The 22,050-nt window shown below is 35.5% G+C and overlaps 1 protein-coding gene across 1 annotated transcript; it reads left to right on the plus strand.

Annotated features, from left to right (window-relative positions):
• Positions 1 to 18,727: 18,727 nt before the first annotated feature.
• Positions 18,728 to 20,726, plus strand: LOC149401939 (ethylene-responsive transcription factor ERF118-like). The gene is made up of 2 exons (XM_089609713.1): positions 18,728 to 19,178; positions 19,306 to 20,726. Exon 2 carries the CDS (start codon positions 19,507 to 19,509, stop codon positions 20,383 to 20,385), a length of 879 nt encoding a protein of 292 aa, XP_089465839.1. The 5' UTR covers positions 18,728 to 19,178; positions 19,306 to 19,506; the 3' UTR covers positions 20,386 to 20,726.
• The last annotated feature ends 1,324 nt before the right edge of the window (positions 20,727 to 22,050 follow it).

The raw sequence follows: 22,050 nt of genomic DNA on the forward strand, positions 1-22,050 counted from the left end.
CGAATAATCTCTACTCCTCGAGAAGTGCCCAAATTCTCACATCTTTCAGATCAAGGGCCGAGCAAGGGATTTTTTAAAAATTCTTTAGCCTCCTCATCGCTAAACAATGATGCAATAAAATCCACATTCCAGTCTCCGTTGGAGAGTTTGAGGTCAGCCACGTGCAGACCTTCCCTGAGAAACGAGGGATTAACTAACCTTGAGTTATGAATATTAGAGATCCACAGGTCATCCACAATATCAATACTCTCTCCATTTTCTACATGCCATCTCGATCCCTTCTCAATGACTTCCCGACCCCAAAGGATTCCTTGCCACACTGATGACTCCTAGCACGACTCAGTAGCATTCATAAAGTCTGTCGACGGGAAGTACGAGGCTTTGAGGATGCGATTCGGAAGCGATAAGAGCTTTTGTATCACATTCCAAGCCCTCTTAGCAAGAAGCGCTTGGTTGAACGCTTCTAATTCCTTAAAGCCCCCCCCCCCCCCCCCCCCTTTCTCTAATTTTGGTTTACAAAGTTTCGATCACGCTCCTCCCAATGAATCTTTTTTTTTTCTTAGTGCTGCCCCACCAAAATTCTGCTAGGAGCTTCTCAATCTCCGTCACAAGGGCGATCGAAAGTTTGAAAATGTACATCACATACCTCAGGATTGATTGAAGAACTTCTTTGATTAGAACCTCTTTTCCGGCCATAGAAAATATTTTCCCCTTTCACCTTTTAATCTTGTTCCCAACTTTTCGACGAACAAATTCGAACGTTTAACGCTTCTTCCTACCCACCATGGCAGGGAGGCCAAGGTCGTTATCATGGGATTCAGTATGGACTACTCCAAGCATTGCCACTAACTCATCGCTCGTACTTTCTTCCACATCGCGTCCAAAGCATATTTTTTATTTGTCAAAGTTGACAACCTGTCTCGATGCCCTTGCGTATTCAGCCAAGGCTAAGCTCACAGACATCTCTTCCTCGGTATTAGCTTTGAAAAAAAAAACAAAGCTATCATCGGGGAATAGCAAATGAGAAAATTGAGGGCCATCTACACCAAACCTTATCCCCTAAAGTAGACCAGCCTCTTCACGCTTCCTCAAGATTCTGGAGAGTCCTTCAGCTACGAAGAGGAAAAGAAACGGAGAAAGAGGATCTCCTTGTCTCAACCCTCTTTTGCGGCACAACGGACCCGCACAGAGTCCCGTTAACGTTGAAGGAAAACTTGACTGAGGTGACACATTTCATGATCTTCAAAACCCAATGCTCTGCTTGATCCGTCAACTACCCCGACATCAACATGGAACCTTGAGTAAGATCCCACAGAGATATCCACAGAGTCTTGCCAAACCTCCACTTGAGCCCACTCGCTCCACCACAAAACAATTTTCAAAACCAATTTGAACTCTCATGTTCTCTACCTAGGACTTAGTCATATTTGTCTCAGATTGAAAAATAGTCTCCGGAGAATATTTATTATTATGAGAACAAAGTGCTTTCACTGTCCAAAGATTCCCGAGCCCTTGGACATTCCAGAGAAGGCAATTCATTGCTCTCGGCAGCCTTGCTCCGCAAGGCTCGCCGTTTCATTGCAATGTGCGAAGGACGAATCCATAGACCCAGAAACATCCATCACTATAGTACCAATCTCAAAGTTTGAAGAAAGCTTAACCTCCACCGTTCCCTCTGTCTGAACCGGAAGGTCGACATCCCAGAGTCACCACCCATAGTCGTGCCTTCTGATCACCATCGAGCCCCGCACTAAACTTTGCCTCCCCTCCACCTCGAGATCGATGTTTCCGATTTGACTTTTTTCCTCTCACAGTAAGCCCGGTCAGCGACGGAACGGAGATCTCAGCACCGGACGAATCCCTTCTCTTCTTCGTGTTGCTTCTCCCGCCTTCAAATTGAACTGAGCCAACAACTGGAATATCAACTAGTCCTTCCTCTTCCACATTAATTTCCTTTGAATTTTGGGCTTTCACACAAGAACTTGGGCCCATCTGAGTAGCTTTATTCACACCAGGCCCAAAATTAGGGGAAATATGGGTAATGGATATCAGTAGGGAATTTCAGTAACAGCACGACCTCCTCGAACCGCTCAACCTTCATCCAATCACCAAACGCTGGGACTTCCTCTCCATTTGGACGCAAGATCTTCATCACCGATGAAGCACATGAATGGGAGCCTCTCATAATTAAATTCAGGATTGGAAACATTCCAGTGACCTCGCAAATTCATTCCCACAGATATAAAGGCCTCTTGAGTATACCAATTGTAACAAAACTAATCCAAGTGAATTGACCCACTTACGTAACGTCAGTAATTGAAGATTGCAATGCCATGGACATATAACCAAACCAATTGCCTAATAACATATTAACATTGTAGAGAAAAGGAAGCGCCAGCAAAACTCACATGAATTTAAAGATGTGACCAAGCTCCAGAGAGCTTAGTGATCCCTATGACAGAGCACATTTCATTCTGTTCTACTTCTCTTGTTTCAGATTTTTGCTGAAAATGCTTGACATAACCAAAAAGATATAATCACTATATTCAAACAAATCCACTCATATATAAGATCAGTCTATCAAATCCACTGTTTCAGCGTCAAATAATATAAATAATCTATGAAAAAGATTTATTCAGGATAGCTATCCTGTCCAGCTCCAGGATAGCTAGTAGAACCTGAATAAAATTTCCACGCCTAATTGTGATAATACTCGAAACTCATAATACATGATGTATGTCAATAGGATTAAATCTACTCAAGCAAATATATACAGAGATTAATCCAAAGACATCGCTGCAGTTAAGAAGATAATATCTTGATATATGATATCCTAGAATTATGCAATAGGTGTTTATCATGTATGTTTATTTTCAATTTCTGTTTCTTCAACAAATCTCGTGATTTTATATTTTATATATTTGTCTTTAAATCTGATTGAGATTGATTTGTTTTGCAGGAGTACGAAAACAACCTTTTTTTCTGCAGCGTGACAAATGCAGAATGATGGTAATGTTCCTTATTAGTAATGTTTATCATAGTTGTTTGGATAATTATGATTCACTCTTATTTGCGGTGATCTATACTATCATACACAACATTTTTTTGGTTTGTCAATGTTTGAAGATTGTATAGATTAAGCTAATTTTTTTCAGATTTTATTTCTTAGCGTGTGGTGCTCCCTTTTTTTCAGTTCATTGTTGGTTATCGAATTCATTATGTCGTTTTCTAGGTGTATGCACGGTGCTACTAAGAAGAGGATGATCACAGTTTTTGTGATATTATTTAGTCAATAATCCTTACATTAATGTTTCCTTAAAAAAATTCCAGAGACTTGTTTATCTGATGTGAAGAGGATGCAATGTATATCTAAATCATTTCTACTCTTTTGCATCCGCAAATATTCATATTATTTTCTTTTTCCCACTGATCCCTTGATTTATCAATTAACAAATTATCTCCCCTTACCAATTCATCTCTAATTTATTATTTAAATAGGATCAGTGGAAGCTACCTTGCTTCATTTGTGGAGTTTCTTATCGAGCCTGTATTCAAATTAGCTCTCTTATAATTTAGTTTCTACTCAATTTTTGCAGTGTTTATGCATTGTGTGTGTATTGTTGCTGCCAATACAGCATCGGCTTTTGTTTTTGTTTTGTCGGGATATAGGCTTATTATACATGAAGCTGAAAAATCTCATTGATTGAATAAATATTCCCGGTTGTATTTTCATCGATCGAGAAGGGTGTCAAGTTTGTTAACCCAAGATCGGCTTGAAATTGTGGTCTAAATTTTTGCAGTGTTTATTGTCGCTGCCGAGACAGCACCGGCTTTTGTTTTTGTTCTGTTAGGATATAGGCTTATGGTCGCCAGTGCGTTTCTACTCTGCCTCATTATTTACTCTTTCCATTTTCTATAGCTTGAGGCTAAAGTCAGACTTTATCTTCTCTCTTTTTTGAGGACGATGAAAAGAATCAGTGTATTCGTTTTCTTTCCTTTTGCAAGAGGCCATCTAATGAGTATTCGAAACTGTTTTTCAATTTTCCCCGCCACTTAAATCAATCTGAATGTACTCGAACTGGTATGTTATGTTCAATACCAGTTTGTATATGATGTTTCAAATGTATTTTCCTTTTCCCATTTGGTATTTATTTCCCCATCAAGTGAGACTTTCTTTGCTGGAGAAGTTTGAATGCATATACTAGCATGCATGTATGAATTTTTGGGGGTCTTGTTATTTCAGTCGGGTTACACATTGATATCGCCGTAGTCGCGTGATATCACAAACAAATTTAATAATATCGGTGGTTTTCATTCTTTCTTTATTTTAGTTTGTATGTGAATTATTGGCTCTGCTTAGAATCCATGGCAAATATGGAAACCCAGATCCACCTCCTCAAGCAAGAAGCGGCTAACTAGTATCTATTTTATTGTAATGAAATAATATGCAACTTTCTTGATAACTGATTGTTTTGTACGGTTTATTTTTTATTTGAATGAATTGTGTTTTTTTTAATTGCTATTTTTTTCCTGGAAAACTATAGTGCTAAAATAAAGCAAAATATTTGTAAAGAAAAACTATTCACATCGCTCTACTAAACGCGACGCCTAAACATAAGTTTTTACAACGGTAAAAAGAACCGTTGTAGAAACTTGAAATTCACGTTGGTCTTTAGGAGAGCGGCGTCTATACCTCACTTTATACAACGGCTTAGTTACTTTCTAGTTCTACAATGGGTTTTTCCGTAGTGATCATATCCGGCTTGTGGTTTCTAATACCAGTTATTATAGTCAACAACAATAACTCATATATACAACGAGTATCGGTATGAATTGACATTTGGCATTAACTATCATGAATTGATCGTAGGAAGTACGAGATATCGAAATGAAAAGTTCGATCTCTTAGATAACAGCCTAAATTACATTACCCGTCCAAGGGTCATGAAATGATTGTTCATGCTTATGCTTATGAATGGGGAATAACAACATTAACATTTGACAATAATATGATAAGAGCTTCAAATTTTTTTTAATTAGCAAGTCATAGGGAAATTGTCATTTTTTATGTAAGAATTATATATTTTGATATATTTTTTAATTTATTTTAAATTTTTAATGGAAAAGAAAAATCTGTATTACATAACTGAAATAATTTGTTGCATTTCTTTAATAAAACCTTTTAGAACAAAATTGTGACACATTCAATCTATACAGAGCACGAAGAGCGTGTACCGATCTTGATCCGATTTTCTTGCCGGACAGATTTATGCGACGAGCAAATTTTATTTAGAATCTTTGGTAACTTATGGAAGAAAATGAGGATTAACGTTGTAAACTCTAAATAAATGCGTCAAAAAAAGGGAAGAAAAAAAAAAACACCACGCATCTTAGAACAATTTCGGGCAACCAATGCGAGATCACTGTAAATAATAACGTCCATACCTCTGCAGTACATCAAATTTGTTGCCGACGGATTAGAAGTCCCAACTTTGAATTGGTCACGTCACTCGATGACTCAATTTGCACAGTGTAAATCTTTTCCTTATGAAAAAAAAATGAAAAATTATATTTGGACAGTGTCCCAAAGAAGTCTCTCTCTCTCTCTCTAGATATTTTAAATCCTCATATTAAAAATAATGAACAAATTTTGTAACCTATTTTACATGTTTATAACAGTTTATAATAGTTAATAAAAATGGAAATATGATGTATAAAATCAATCAATAATATTCATATCTCACGTTTTATGCAATTAACGACAATTTCTTTCTTTATTTTGTAGTTACAATGGATTTTATTTGAATTTTCATTCCTTTATTTTAGGAATTAATTATTTTCAATACTCTCTTTTTCATTCTTCTGTAAAAAGTTTATATCCTCATATTAAAAGAATTACTAAAATTCCGTAGCCTATTGTACCTGTTTTTAGCGGTTTTTATAATAGTTAATTTTGATCAATAACGTATATTATACAGTAACATAAAAAAAAATTAACTGAACGAATTAAAAATGGAATCATGATCATTTAATTATCAATAATATTCATATCCAACGTTTTATTCCAACAATAGCAATTTATGTATTTATTTTATAATTACATTTGATTTTATTGACAACTCCTTTATTTTAGGAATTAGTTATTTTCAATGCTCTCTCTCTCGTTGTTATTCCCATATTTTTATTCAAATCGTCATTTAAAAAATAATTGAGATTTTGTAGCCTATTTTATATGTTCATAACCGTTTGTTATTATGGTTAATTTGTAAATATAAAAGGATTGACATATTCCAGATTAAAAAATAAGCAACAGTTGATTGATATAACCGTTTTTGTTACTAAAAAATTTAAAAAATAACAAATCCCTAATCAGGGGAATTTAAAATTATCAATGAAAGCCACACGTAAAATAGGAGAATATTATACATTAATCCTAAATAAATCAATTAACTATAAAATGGGAGAGTGAAAATTAAACGAAAATGTATTACAAATGCTATTAAAAAGCTATTAATAAATGAAACGTGGGTTGTGAAAGTTATTCATCAACACTTAAACGCGTACTGCATACTACTTTTCACCCATTTTTTAAGTAGCGGTATTAATCTAAATTGAAATCTATTAACATGGCCACGTCATCTAATTTAGGTATACATTTCATAAGTTTAAAAATTCGAATATATATATATATATATATATATATATATATTTGATAGATTATGCAATATTTTCTTCGTACTTGGTATGTCAATTTTTTTATTTAATTTTGTTATTTTGTGGAAAATCGTGTTTTTTAGTTACTTAGTTATTTTAATAATTTAGTTCACTATTTCCAAAAAATTTAGTATTAAACACTCATTATTTCTCGAAAATTTACTCTTGTGTAAGGTTTGATTATCAATTGTTTAATGACAAAGTCTAACCTCGTCAATCGAGCTTATACCTTATATCAATACGTATAATTGAGATAAATGGAACGGCCTATTGTTTCTAAACTTTAAATTGTAAAAATTGTTAGGTTAGCTCGGTCAATTTATTTGTGTCATAATTAAGTCAATCATTAAATGGTAACAACTTTTATTCATGACACATAATTAAGAGTTACACAAATAGATCATTTTCAAATTTTGATTCTTGATAAACCTCATGTATAATTATATCTCTATCAATTATGTCTTTCGACGTACGTCTCATTTAGTTTTCTTCTAGTTCATGCTCTTTAGCAAGTGATATTTTGACTTACCAATCAAGGTCAAGTCAAATTTCTCGCAGTAAATAATTTACTTTCGAACATATTAACACTTCGCGTATCATACACCAGACCTTATATCTTTTAAAGATCATAAGTCTACCTATTCTCGGTGTATGACCCTTTTGGTGCCAAAACAAGTTGCACCTAATCATGTATTACTCTTTCACCTCTAACCATAGTGTGAATTATTGAATCATGTTTGTTAAAAACTTCTATTGACCTATTTTCATTACTTGGTTATTTATAGTTTATCTTATCAGTCGCGTTCATATCCAATATACAAGGGACTTTAAGGAATTACTATATTTAATAACTAAGTGTCTCTTTATTTCTAGAAACCTTAGTGTTTAACACTTTGACGTTTCTCAGAAATTTACTTTTGTCAAAGAATCTGATTAATTAGATCTTTTAATGACAAAGTTTTTAGCCTCGACAATCGAGCTCATACCTTATATCAAATAAGTTTGTGTGAGACAAAATAGAATGAGCTTGTCGTTTCCAAACTTTATGTTGAAGAAACTGTTAGCTTAGACAATTTTCAGTGTGTCACAATTTAGTCCAATACCAACGGGTAATGACTTTATTTATGACAATTATTTTGGAGATTCATTAATCGATCATTTTCAAAATATCGATGATTTCACGAACTATCATATTCGTTCAGCAATTAGATCAACTTTTCATATTTCAAAAAGTTTTAGTAGTTCAACTACTATGATCCATATCATAGGTTTTCAGAACCTCATCCAATCAATTTGGATTGTTCATCTTCCAGTTGGAAGACCTCAATGATCTTGTTCGTAGTATTATATAGAATAGTGAAATTGTTGCCAATGATTCTTCTAAAGCGTTCAATCTCTTTTATACTATTCAGCTTCTTAAAGCTCGAACATATTCATTAATCTATTTATAGATCCATCTCTATCCATCAAGCTAATAGCTTAACTGGCAGATCTACTAAATTGGGTATATGACAATTGCTTAGTTAGTTTTGATCTTATGTGATGATTCACGATCAATTACTTTCTTCTTAAAGAAAGATGCAGTTGGTGATTACGACAATGATCGACGCAAGGATGCTTCCACCAGTGTATTGATTTTTAATGGCAAGGTAATTATCAATTATCCTTCCATTCGAATTATCGAATCACGTGGTAAGGTAATTAATTACCCTCCCAATCAAATTATTGAATAATAGCAGTTTACTCCAATTAAGGATGCCACTGTTAATATTGGCTCGAATCCTGTTAAGGATGTTGCTATTATGTTATTGATCATTCGAAGCCGCATTCCTGTTAAGGATTCCTCTTTTGATCAACAATGGCCAGGTTTCATTCAAGGATGCTCCCACTCAATAATTTGGTTTCTCATAGTGACTAAGTTCCATATAAGGATGTTCCCACTTTTGATAATACGATGCTTGTGGTTAGAATCCATCAAAAGGACTACCACTCAATTATTGAATAAGAGTAGCTAGGTTCCTTCTAGGGATGCTCTCACTCTTTTAATTCAAATGGCTAGGTTCCAGGAAAGGAAGCTTGCATTTATTAATCAATAGTGACGAGGTTCCATTAAGGACACTCTCACATAACTATATCATCAACATTAATTTTTTATTTTTTTTGTTTTGTGTCTCCATATTACCTTTTATTCGCACAAATCATTGTCGATATAAGGTAATATTTATTTAGACGCAGTTGTTGCTCTAAATTGTTCTTAACATTAAAAAAAACATATTCAATAACTAGAAATAAAGATAACCTTAAAGCTAACTAAATTTCTAGCAGAGATTTACAACATAGAAAATTATGAAACCATTGTGTTTATGAACGGATACTCATATCCTTCATATTTATAGTACATGAACGGTAATTTATAACTCTCACATTCTATATCATTAGGACCGGACATTCATGCATATCATAATATCATAAAGGCATTCAAGGCAAGGCATTCAATAAATAAGGAGAGAAATATTTAATGAAGCACCCATGTGCTTATAAATAATGTAATTAAACATAAAGAAAGAAAAGATTCATCGTATCCGAAATAACCTCAAATAAAAGGTTACAATCCAGAAAAATGGATAATTATTATGACACATCCTCATGTTCAAAAATAAATATAAATCCAACAATGAAGAGCTGGGGCGTGCCTTAGATAACTTAGCACCAGAAGAGGATTTCTTCTTTGTTTTGGGCGAGGAACTCTAGTCAGCGTAGTTTGCCAACCCTTTGTTCCTCCCAGGTTGAGTGATAGACTCGAAAGTCTGTAGCTCATTCAATAGCTGAGACAGTCCATAGTTCAACTTATTCATAATATAGTTGGACGTGAACTGTATGAAGTCACTCGAAGGGGAGTTCAGTATGATTCCCACCTGAGTGATCTCATCCATTTTTGCCTCATGGAGCTCAGCTTCGGTAAAGTAGTTAGTCATTTTCATGATGTGGTCTCTTACCGGAGTTCCCGGAATCATCCTAGTGCTAGTGCACTTACAGGTGTGTTCAATACGGGCTTGCTCGCTCTGCATCCCAAACATTTGTTGCAGTGCGTCAAAGATCTCCACAGCCGTCTCTTTCCCTTCCATCTTTGTTCGCAACGCATCAGACATACTTGCGAGCATGTAGGCCACAGCTTTGTTATTGGCCGTGACCCACTTGTCATAATCCTCTTATAGGTTTCTAGAGGCATTAGGACCAGGAAGCGAAGGTCTGTCTTCAGTGAGGATAAAGCGAATGCTTTCACTCACCATCACAATGTTCAGGTTCGACTTCCACTTAGGAAAGTGTTCACCAGTAAGTACGTCTTTCGACAACAAGGTCATAATAGAGTTTGACATGATTATTGAATATATAAAAGAACTTCTATTAGCAATATGAAAAGAAACAACTATCTAACAAGTTTTGGAAATAAAAACATAATGCAAACAAGCGCGGGATAAAACACCAAGGCAAAAAAACCCAGTTTTTATATTCCAGGGTAATCCACCAATAGCCACAGTGCGTCTCACTATGGACGAAGGGCACCTAGTGAAAATGAGTACCATCTCAGATTAGTGAGCAATCATGATTCATGTACATTCATAACTATGCTCACTAACTACCCAGTTTTATAGGAATCGTTGGCCACATGAGCAACCAAAGGTTGGTTCATGCTTGAGTCGACCCAACATTTCGATGAAAGAAGCCTAGCCCAAACACACTGACTTAGCCAGTACACGCCGGATTTGACCCTCCCACCTATCGCCAGAGACACAACCTTGGTATTGGAATCAAGAAAAGAATGTCCTTAGGAGCATATCACCATGTCTTAAATAAGACCGCCGATCAAGCAGGGATCCATCATCCTCACGGTGTTGTGCCAATGTTGGAGGCCTAAGACTCAATATACTTTCAGTATTTTAATTTTTCTAGCATTAACATTAGTCTAGGTGATCCACTCGAGTTTACTAAATCATATTAAAAACTCAAGAGTGTTTCTAAACTACCCTTAAAAACAATTAAGTTTCGATATAGTTTAGTGATTGGGTTTTCGTGACAACTAGTCTTGATTAACCTAATAGCATCCCTTCACGGATGAGCTTCCAGAAGGGAGGGAAGACATCGTCTTTTAATAACCTCCCCGCTTAGCCTCTTATCGGCTTGGTGACAAAGCTCTCCGATCCATTCAACTCATTCATTAAAACTATCCTAATCCGATTAGATATTTTAATATGAATGAAAACCCATAAGCAAGCAACACACGATACAATATCCAAGCATAGCAAGCATATATGGCAAAACAACAAGCATAAACTAGCAAGCATGGTTTGTTTCGGTTTTGATCGTTTCCTATTTGATCCTATAAAGAAATTGAGATGAGCCCAATCATATTGGCTCATGGATTCTAATTTGGGCCCATAAGCAATGTCCCATGAAAAATAAATCAATTATCCAAATGATTTATTTTCCATTTAAAATAAATTTCATTAGGGCCCATAACTATGTCCCTTAGAAAAATAGATCAATATACAAATTATTTATTTTTCATGTTTAAAATAAAATCATTAAGGCCCCCATATGAATTAATTAAATTAAACAGAAATTTAATTTAATTTTTTTTAAAAATTTCAGTGGGCCCACTGGGCTGACTGGGCCGAGGCCCAGTCGAATCCAGCAGCCCTAGCCCGTGAGAATATAATAATAAAAACATTATTATTAGAAAGTTCATATTCGTCTTTATCAAAGCTGAGTCGGGGACTATGGACCTAGTATTTGAAGCTTAGCAAATCCGATCAAAAAGACAAAAAAAGTCCTTTCTCTTTTTCGATCGATTCGTCTAATCTTAGTCAATACTCCACCGTGTAAGCTAAGACTGAACTCTCATTTAATACTAGAATTATATTTACTCGTTGTGACGAGTGTCCACGGATATAGTCAGTTAGTGATCAAGATCCCCCAGGTTCAACCCGTATCGAGAAAATGTCAATTATTCCGTTATACCGTTCTCATACATATAAGCTCTAAGTATCGTTGCTTCCCCAGCGAAAGATTCTCTCGAACGTTATTTACTTCGAGAGTGCCGGCAATCTATCGATTATGGAAACAACCCTCAGTGAGAGAACATTTACCTTCTTTCAGGAAGGATGGATTACGTATCTGTGAAACACTTCCCTTCTACGATCATGTCCCGAGTTCCCAAAACATCAATTTATTCAACCTTCATTGGCCATTAACGTGATAAATCAAAGAACCCGGCAACATGACCTAGAAGTCCATGATCACTTCAGGATTTAGATCAAGTCTCACTGTGACCATCATAGTGACCTCGGCTAGTGTGTTGTAACGGTGCTTAAACGACACATCTCAGGCAAGGTCTGTCCAGGTCGTACACTTACCAAAAGTGTAGAATGCTCCCACTAAGTGATCAGCCTTCACTTAGTGTTCCACATATATGATTTTAGATATAGCTTCTCACGCGTGTATCAATCATCGACCATGTTTTAGCACACCGCCCGAACTTAGATGCCCAACATGTAATTCAGTTTAATACGGAGGGCTATGGAAATAGTTGTTATTGATTTTATATATTAATATCATAATTCAACCCACTAATCATAAATGCTACAGTGTTCTTCTTATCGAATTCAATAATCATTTATCTTCAGTGGACAATATTCCTAACATAAATAACATCATTAATATATTATTTATTTCTCACAATAAGAGATAATATTCTATAAATAGGATCGTAAAGAATATCTCCATGATGCTCTCAATAAATAACATAATTAATATATTATTTGTTTCTCATAATAGGATATACTATTCCATAAAAGGAAAAATAGAGAATATCTCCATGATACTCTCATAAATAATTACTACATTAAATACTCACCAAATCGGATTATATTTAATGTATAATATTTATTTCCTATTCGAGAAAAACCTTAATACAATTGAGTTTTAATCAAACAAATCCAATGCCCATGTACCATGATGTTCACGCCTACCATAAGCCCTATTGGGCCTTCTGGGCTGATTTAAATTGCTCTTTTACAAGCTCATTTAAATCTAAGGGATATTTCGAAGTTATTTAAACAATTAATAACTTATTCGTAAAATACTTTATTATGAACGCGAAAGAAATTACAACCAACTTGCAGTAGTGAGAGTGTAATCAATTATATAACTGAAGCTTGTACGAATCTGAACAACATAGACGAAATCTATATTTTCTCTTATTCATTCGATTCGTCAATCTCAGCGTCACTCCATAAGATGAGCCGAGACTGCACTCTTCTTGTTACTAGAATTATATTTTACTCGATGTTATGAACGTCCATTAATATTGTCAGTTCATGAGCTCAATCCTCCAGATTCAACTCGTATCGAGAAATATCAATTATTTTGGTATATCTTTCTTGATACATATGAGCCCTAAACATCGTTACATCCCCAGCGAAAGATTCTTTCATACGTACTTACTACGAAAGTACGCGCAATCAATCGATTCTGGAATCAACCCTTAGGTGAGTGAACATTGATCTTCTTTCAGGAAGGCTGGATTTCGTATCAGTGAATCATTTTTCGCTCATATCATGTCCTGAATTCCCAAGACATAAGTATTTATGCATCTTCAAGTAGCCATTAACGAATGAGTCAAAGAACTCTGTAATACAACCTAGAAATCCGTGACCGCTTCAGGATTTAGATTAATTTTCATTGTGACCATCATAGTGATCTCAGTTAGTGTGTCGTAACGGTGCTTAAAAGACACATCAACAACCAAAGTCTGTCCAGGTCGTACACATACCAAATGTGTAGAATGCTCTGCCCAAGTGATCAACTTTTCACTTGTGTTCCGCATATGTGATTTTAGATCCAGTTATCTAGGTATAGATCTATCACCGACCATATTTTAGCTCACCGCCCAAACTTAGATGTTCAACATATAATTCAGTTTAATACGGAGACTATGGATGATACTTGTTATTGATTATAACTAGAAAACAACTCACTAATCAATAATGCTAATAAAGTAAACTTCCTAAATAATTATTCATGTTTTTTCTAAAAAAAAAAAAATTATTCATGTTTATTTGATTATCTTGAGTGGACAATATTCCTAACAGATTGCTCTCGATTTTGCTGGATTTTCTGGATGAAGTCGAAAGCTGATGTGCATGGTTTGATTCCTCGATTTTGTGCAATGGTTCAAACATAGTTTGGTAAAGTTATCAAGCAGTTCAGATCGGACAATGCTAGAGAATTTATATTTGCAAATTTCTTTTCCAAGAAAAGAATTGTTCATTAGTTTTCGTGTGTGGAATCACCTTAGCAAAACTTTCTAGTAGAGAGAAAGCATCAGTACCTCCTCAATGTTGCTTGTGCACAGTATTTCCAGTGAAGAGTGCCAATCAAATTATGGTCAGAATGTGTTTTAATGACAACTTTTATCAATCGACACATGTATTAAGGAATAAGTCACCATATGAGTGCTTATTTACCAAACAGGTTGACTATTCTATGCTAAGGGTGTTTGGAGATTTGGTATATGCATCAACACTTAAAGCTCATAGGACAAAATTTGAGCCAAGAGCACGACGAGGTGTATTCATTGGATATCCACCAGAAGTCAAAGGTTACAGATTATTTGATATTAACAAACAAGAAATATTCTTCTCAAGAGATGTGGTCTTTCATGAACATATTTTTCCATTATGTTACTATCACAAATCCAGATGACTCTGTGGATCATTTCGTTGATCTAGCACTCCCTTCTCCACAACCAATATTCGTTTTGATGTGTATGATGAGTCTGCTCGTAATAGCTCAGTGAATGATGAGAATGTTGAATCTAATCTCACACATGTTAAGTCTTCACCTACGTCAACATCCATAAATCAACCTGTAGAGCCTCATATTACAGATACTCGGCCACATGTAGATTTTGTTCATAGAAGATCAACAAGGCATGCACAACAACCTCTGAGACTCAGAGATTATCATTGCAACCTTGCTGACACTAATCGCAATGCAATGCTTGTCTTGACTTCGACACATGTACTTTATTAAGTGTTTCTCTCACCAAGCTACAAAATGTTTGCTTTATTTGTGTCTGTTCACTCCGAACTACAGTTTTATCACATTGCAGCCAAACATGAGCATTGGAAACATGCTATGGATGAAGAGATTGAGGCGCTATGCATTCGAACAACACTTGGTCAGTGGTCATTTTACCAACAACAATTGGTTGTAGATGGTTGTATAAGAACAAATTAGGAGCAGATGGTTCTTTGGCAAGACATAAAGCCAGGATCGTGGCAAAGAGCTATAACAAACTTGAGGGAATTGATTATGGGGACACGTTACCACTGGTGGAGAAGCTGGTCAGTATCAAGTTGTCACTAGCTATTGTCGCTGCTAAAAACTTGAATCTCATTCAATTAGACATTAATAATGCCTTCTTGAATGGAGATGTTTGAGGAAGTCTATATGGACTTACTGGGGTATTTGTCTCACTCAGAGAGAGAAAAGTAAAATGGGAAGCCTGTATGTCATTTACACAAATCCATTTATGGGTTAAAACAAGCTTCACGACAATGGAACATCAAGTTCACATTAGCGGTGGTGAAGCTTGGTTTCAAACAATCTCAAGCAGATCATTCCTTATTCACTAATGGCTTTTATACTTCTTTTGTGGCAGTGCTCCTTTATGTTGATGATATCATCTAGGTTGGTCCGGATTTGACTTGTGTCCAAGAAGTCAAACCTCATCTCAGTTCTTTGTTCAATTTGAAAGACCTTGGGGACTTGAAGTTTTTTTGGGCCTTGAGATTTCTAGATCATCAGAAGGGATAGCAACTTTCCAGCGACAATATGCCCTTCAATTGCTTGAAGATTTTGATTTCTTGGCTGCTAAGTCAACTCACACTCCAATGAATCTGAGGCTCACTCTCAATAACACTGATGGTAGCTTGCTCAATGATCTAACTCATTACAGGAATTTGGATGGTAAGATGCTGTATTTGACCATTACCCGCATGGACATCACATTCTACGTTAACACACTCAGTCAATTCATTGCGGCACCGCGTGACACTCACTTGAAAGCAGCTCACCATTTACTTCGCTACATAAAGCTCATCCGGGTATAGGTCTTCTGTATCCAATTGGCTATAATATGCAACTCAATGCGTTTTCTTATGCCGATTGGGCCAGGTGTCAGGACTCACGACGCTATGTGACGGGGTTTTGTGTGTTCTTGGGTAATTCCCTTGTTTCGTGGAAATCCAAGAAGCAAACCTCAATATCCAGGTTGTTGGATGATGCTGAATATCGAGCGCTCGCTGCAACTATAAGTGAAGTGACCTGGTTGCAACAATTGTTAGCTGACTTGTGCATCAAGCAATCTTCGAAAGTCGTGCTCTTTTGTGATAATCAGGAGGTTATTCACATTGCGTCTCATCCTGCGTTTTATGTGCGCACGAAACGAATCGAAATCAATTGCCATTTCGTGCATCATCATCTTCAATCTTGTGCCTCACAGCTGCTTCCGGTTCAGCCTCGTCAACAACTCGCTGACTTGCTGACCAAGCTTCTTCCGGCGCCACTTTTAAAGGATTTCATGTGCAAGTTGTCACTGTATATACACATGTTTTTTTGTTCATTAGAAGTCACAGTATGTACACGAGCTATTTAAGCTCTCTGATGTAACCATTTTTCGACTAATGAGAACCGTTGATCTTTCATAAATTGTGAAGATCTCTTTCCCCCAAACATCGTCAGCGATTGATCGTATTAATAATCATGGAATTCTGCAATTATTAGTGATTCTCTCCATGCAGATATTATGTTTGTCCCATTAAAGAAATAATGTGATATTTTTTCAAGCGGATATAATTAATGTTTAATTAGTTTAAAGATTTTTTTTTCCAAGTATTTGTTGCAACTAGCCAATCATCTACCTCATTTTAAGAATCTAGCCCAAGTTTCATTTTATTAGGGAAATAAATATTTTTTTTTCGGTCTGGTGGACTATTTTCTTAATAAAATGAAACCTGATCTATTTTTTAAAAAGATGGTGGACTATTGGGTTACTAGTTTAACTGCCCAATTTTTTTGTATATGAGATATTTTTAAATTTTTTGTATTATAAAAATATATATCTAATGTTGAACTAATTTTAAGAAAAAATATCAATTTTTTCGTTAAACCAGAGGCTGCCATTTTTTTTCCATCCAATTTAACGGAGAAAGTACTTACGACGCAATTAAAACGTAACATTAGATATTATTATCAGCGCAAAAAAAAGAATGAATATATAAATATAATTTTGGGTAAATATTAAGTATTTGTGTTGCTATTAACCCTTTTTACTAAGGTGGAAATTTCCTTTTTGTTTCCTTAGCCATTCCTTGGGAACCGAGAGTTTCTACGCTCTCAGTGTCATTCTTGTAATTTTTCTGAAGGTTGACTTTGAAATTGTTCATGAAAATTTACAACCAATAAGGTTGGGTTTGTTTTTCATTCCAAAAACTGTTTTTCACTTTTTGAGTTGAAAAAATTGAAAACAAAAAGTGAAAATGTGTTTGTTTTAATTTTTCGGAAATAATTTTCAAAAAATTTTGAAGTTGTTTTATAAAAAAGTAAAGAAAACTGAAAACAAATAAAATGTGTTTTTGGAAATTTTTTTCTTCTCTTCTCTTCTCCTTCTCCTCATCTTCTCTTTTCATTCATTCAAAAACAAAAATGAAAACTATACCAAACACTTTTTTTCAGTTTTTTCACTTTCTCAAAAACAAAAATGAAAACTGTACCAAACAGCTTTTTGAAAACAACTGCAAAATAATTTTTCAGTACAACTATAAAAATTAGAAAATAGAAAACAAAATTTTTTGAGTTAACTACCAAACACAACCTAAACCTTTCATTTTATTCTCTATTTTTAAATATAAAGCGCGCACAATCACGTCTTTACAACACTTTAAAAAAATGACATAAGCGAAAGATCGTCGACGTGTGAAATTCACGCGAATTAATTTAAGAGAAACACAACCATCCGATCCTGCGATTGTGTATCACAAAAATCGAATATGATATAGCTACTCTTCTTTAAAATATCATAGGTATCCTTATATTTTTTTACAAATGCTACCATCAAACCCTCTCTTTGAAAGCCCATCAGAAATATCCTGGCACTTCCATCTATTTTGAGTTACAGCTTTTTTGTTACTTAATTCCTTAAATTTCGAATTTTTTGTTTGACTTTTCTACCTGAGAAAGTTATATATTTAGTACATTAACATTCATTAAAAAAATAAAATGTAGATTCTGAAAGTTTTATGTAGGGGATGTTTATGAACCACTTAAAAATAAGTGGTATAAATATATAATGTCACTAAATTAAAGGGATGTTTATGTTATTTCAAATTTTTATTTTATTTTGAGGAGCAAAATATGCATGACATGCTAGTATGGGATGATCATGCTACATGGGTGTCCATATCCCTCAGCCCATGCCAGCTTTACAGTCTCAGAATGAACAAAATATCATAAATAAAGAAAATTATGACTTTGTTTTAATTTTTTTTTGCTACAGAATTCGGTCCTTTTTCAAGAATTTTAATGAAATTAAATCCATTTGTCTCTCTCCACCGCAAATGTCTTTAATGCATTATTTTGACCGCTTGGGGAAGAGTGAATGGTCGTGCCAGTGTGGGAGACAGAAAGATTACTTAATCAAATAACAAATAAATTATTTTATTATTTCGAAAACCGGGTTTCGGTTTTTTTCTCTACCTAAAAAAGTTTAAAACTTTAAATAACAATTTATATCTTCCAATCCATGGAGATTTGCGACTTTTTTTTTTCTCCTCATAAAACAAAAAATCTTATTATTTAAAAAAAGCATTAAACATTTACTATTCTTGTTCCTCTCTCTCTTCATCGACGGTCTATATGTTATGTCACTCTCTTTCTCTCTCTCAAAAATCGATAAAACCCCTCTCAACTTTTACTTGTCATGTTTTGGAAAGAGAAAATCGCAGCCATAGACTTGTAATCCTTTTCTCTCTCCTTCTCTCTCTCTAAACCCTTACAGGGTTTTGGTTTCTTCTTCACTGATACTCTACAAATTATATCAATCCAAATCCCTCACTCCCTTTTGCTCTTTTTCGCTCTCATACTCAGAGCGTTTTGTTTTATCTTCTCTATCATCTACGAAGCTTCTCCGTTAGAGCTCTGTTTGGTTTCTCGGAGAGAGAGAGAGAGAGAGAGAGAGGGTTGAGAAAGGTCGATTCCGGGGGATTTATGTCGGCTGGGTTTGAATCGGCGCTGATTGGAGCTCTGTCTAAGCAGCTCTGGATTTCATCTCCTTCCTCGTCTTCTTTCTTACAGAGACTCAATCTGGTGAACTTCGTTTCGATGCGTTTGAGACCAAAAAGGTAAAAATCATTACACCTCTTTCTCTCTCTCTTTCATCGTTCTTCTTCGTCTCTAACTCATTACCTATTTTAGAACCTGACCATTATAATTTTTTTTTTTCTGTTGACTTTGTGCTCATCCAAACAGGACTTATTCTGGAGTAGAGTGTTTTGGTACTTTTCATATAAAGAGATTTTCCTTCCTCAGAGGCGGTCTCACTTGAAACGCCTTCGATCTTGAAAATTTTGTCCTCTTTTTTTTTTCTAGTTGAAAATTCCCTGCCAAAAACACAGTTTTCTTTTGTTTTATTTTGTTTTTTTTTTTAAATATTTTTCTTCGTTTTCGGAAATGCCTGAGCCTCGGAGGAATCAGAGACCGAATAAATCAATGGTTTCCGAGTCAAAACCCATGAGAAAAATCCGCGTAATCTGTTCCGATCCCTACGCGACCGATTCCAGCGACGACGAAAAAAATCCACAGAACGAAATCAAGCGAGTCGTACGGGAGATCCGAATCCCTCTCTCTGTGCTCAAACCGTCTCCAGATTTTTCCGAGAGCTCTTCTCAGGACTGCAACTTCGGACTCGTCACTCCGAAGAAGAACGCCGGCGCAGCCGCCGGAGGCAAAGTCCGGCGAACCTTTCCGGCGAGGAAGCCCTCCTCGTCGCCGTACAGAGGCGTCCGTCAGCGGAAGTGGGGAAAATGGGCGGCGGAGATCCGCGACCCGTTCAAAGGAGCTAGGGTTTGGCTCGGCACGTACGTCACTCCCGAGGAAGCTTTCAGAGCCTACGAAGCAAAACGACAAGAGTTCGAAGCCGCTCAGGCCAAAAACGCAAACGACACTCCAAAGTCCGTCATCGACCACGAGTCGTCTCTCAGCTCGGCTTCTCAATCGTCTCCCTCGACCGTCCTCGAACCAGAAGCCTCCGTTTCCGATAACGGAAAGGATATGGAGATCGAGAATCTCGAGTCTATGTTGGCCGTGGAATCTCTCGACTCGATCCCCTTTGATCACGAATTCGGGCTCGGAATCGAACAGGTCTTCGACGAACTTGTTCTCGAGGACTTCGGAAAGTTCTTCAACGAGTTCAGCGACATCGACGATGTACAGCTCTTCGGTCTCGACGGCGGCGATGGAAGCGAGCTTCCGGATTGTGACTTCGGCGATTTCGGCAAAGACGACCTAGCTGGTTGGATCAACGATTCTCTCGACATCCCGTGCCTATAATATAATATATATTATATTATATAAGTTTTGATTACATATGTTTGTTTTGGTTTCATTTTTTTTGTTAGCATCAAGAACTGTGGAACATTGTTCTTGATGAGCGAAGTTAGTTCCGAGGGTGCTTTGTTAATGTGAGCGAGTTTTAGATGAGGTTTTTTTTATTTTTATTTTATTTAGAGAAATGAGAAGGAGAAGAAAGAAAAAAAAAGTGTAATCGGCCTCAGATGACACTCTTGGGTTTTTCCAGTGCTTTCAGAGCCGTCCAAGAGTGTTGTTTACTCTAAAAAAAATGATCCGAATGCCTAACTATTATTATTAATTATTACCGTGTTTTCATTTTATTGACATCGTCTACTTTTAAATTTTAATGTCAATTTTTGGTAATCGTTTTCAACGAGGTCTGTTCGTACTGTGGTGTAGCTGAGAGACAATTGGTATCAGAAGTTAGTAGTTGTAGAAGGACGAAACTATGACTATTAGTCTATGAGGTTGAGTATGGTAATGGTTTATAAAAATAATATAAAATAAAAAGGCGTTGGGGTGTGAAATTTCACTGCGGTTTCAGTTTTTCTGTGAAGGGTTGTGGTGGCAGGTAGTGTGGGGCCCATAAAGAGGGGGTTTTGGACAATTGGACTTGCTTTTGCCAAGCAAAGCACATCTTGAATCAGAGGTAAATAAATAAAAATGTTATCTTTGGGTTTTTGGGTTCTTTTTAGTCCTTTTTTAGCTAGCTGTACTCCAATTGGCATTTACGGCTGCAGCGCAGTTTTATGAACGTTTCTCTCTTCTAAAGAATTTTTTTGGGGGTTAAAAATAGTGGTCATACATATTTTCTAGCCTAAAATATCGTATATTCTATTTTTAAAAGATACTGTATTTATATATTATATTCTACATTGGATTACAATCAAATTTAAGCGTTTAATATTCATACCCATTTCAATCTATTTATCAATTTTATTACTTATTCGTTAAGTTCTTAAACTTTCAAATATTAATTAGATATTAATTCAAAAAATATATGCTATAAAAAGACACAAATGGTTAAACATAGATATAGAGGAAATTTTACGGTATTCGCTGAAGCCAAAAAAATCGCTTATTCGAATCGGAGCGTGCATCGTATTTTGTATTTATTGACAAAATGAATTTGTCATTTACTTGATTTATTTGCTGGAGAGTTATTTGATGGTTATGTTGTGTGTGACGAATGTGGGTGTGTTTGGTGACACATCTTCAATTTTCTTAATTACTTGTTTGGTTTTAGTGAGGCTGTTTTAGTGCACTCTCGAGTCTCCACTTGTTTTTCCTTCTGTTGAGATGTTTATGGGTGAAAATGAAATGACCATAATTTTAACATAAGTTGATCCGAGTTGTCACGTCATATGTTGGTATTTAAACATTACAACAAATGATAATGTTACGAATCTATGTCATGAGAGATACGTAAAGAGCACGTTGTTAATCATTTCATTTATCAATATTATTATTTGTTATGTAGTAGAGTTTTTGAGTTAGTAATGGTTTAATTTAACGAGTCAAATGATTTGGAGTCGTATATGCGTTCAAAAATAATCTACATTTCAAAGAAAATGATTGTTATGATGGTTAATAATTGGTATGAAAATAATTTATCTTTCACCCGTTAGCTCTACACAATTCAGT

This window comes from Urtica dioica, chromosome 3 (assembly GCF_054948205.1).
Source record: "Urtica dioica subsp. dioica isolate 48M chromosome 3, U.dioica_male_clone48M_v1_H2, whole genome shotgun sequence".
In the NCBI taxonomy this organism is placed as follows: Eukaryota; Viridiplantae; Streptophyta; class Magnoliopsida; order Rosales; family Urticaceae; genus Urtica; species Urtica dioica.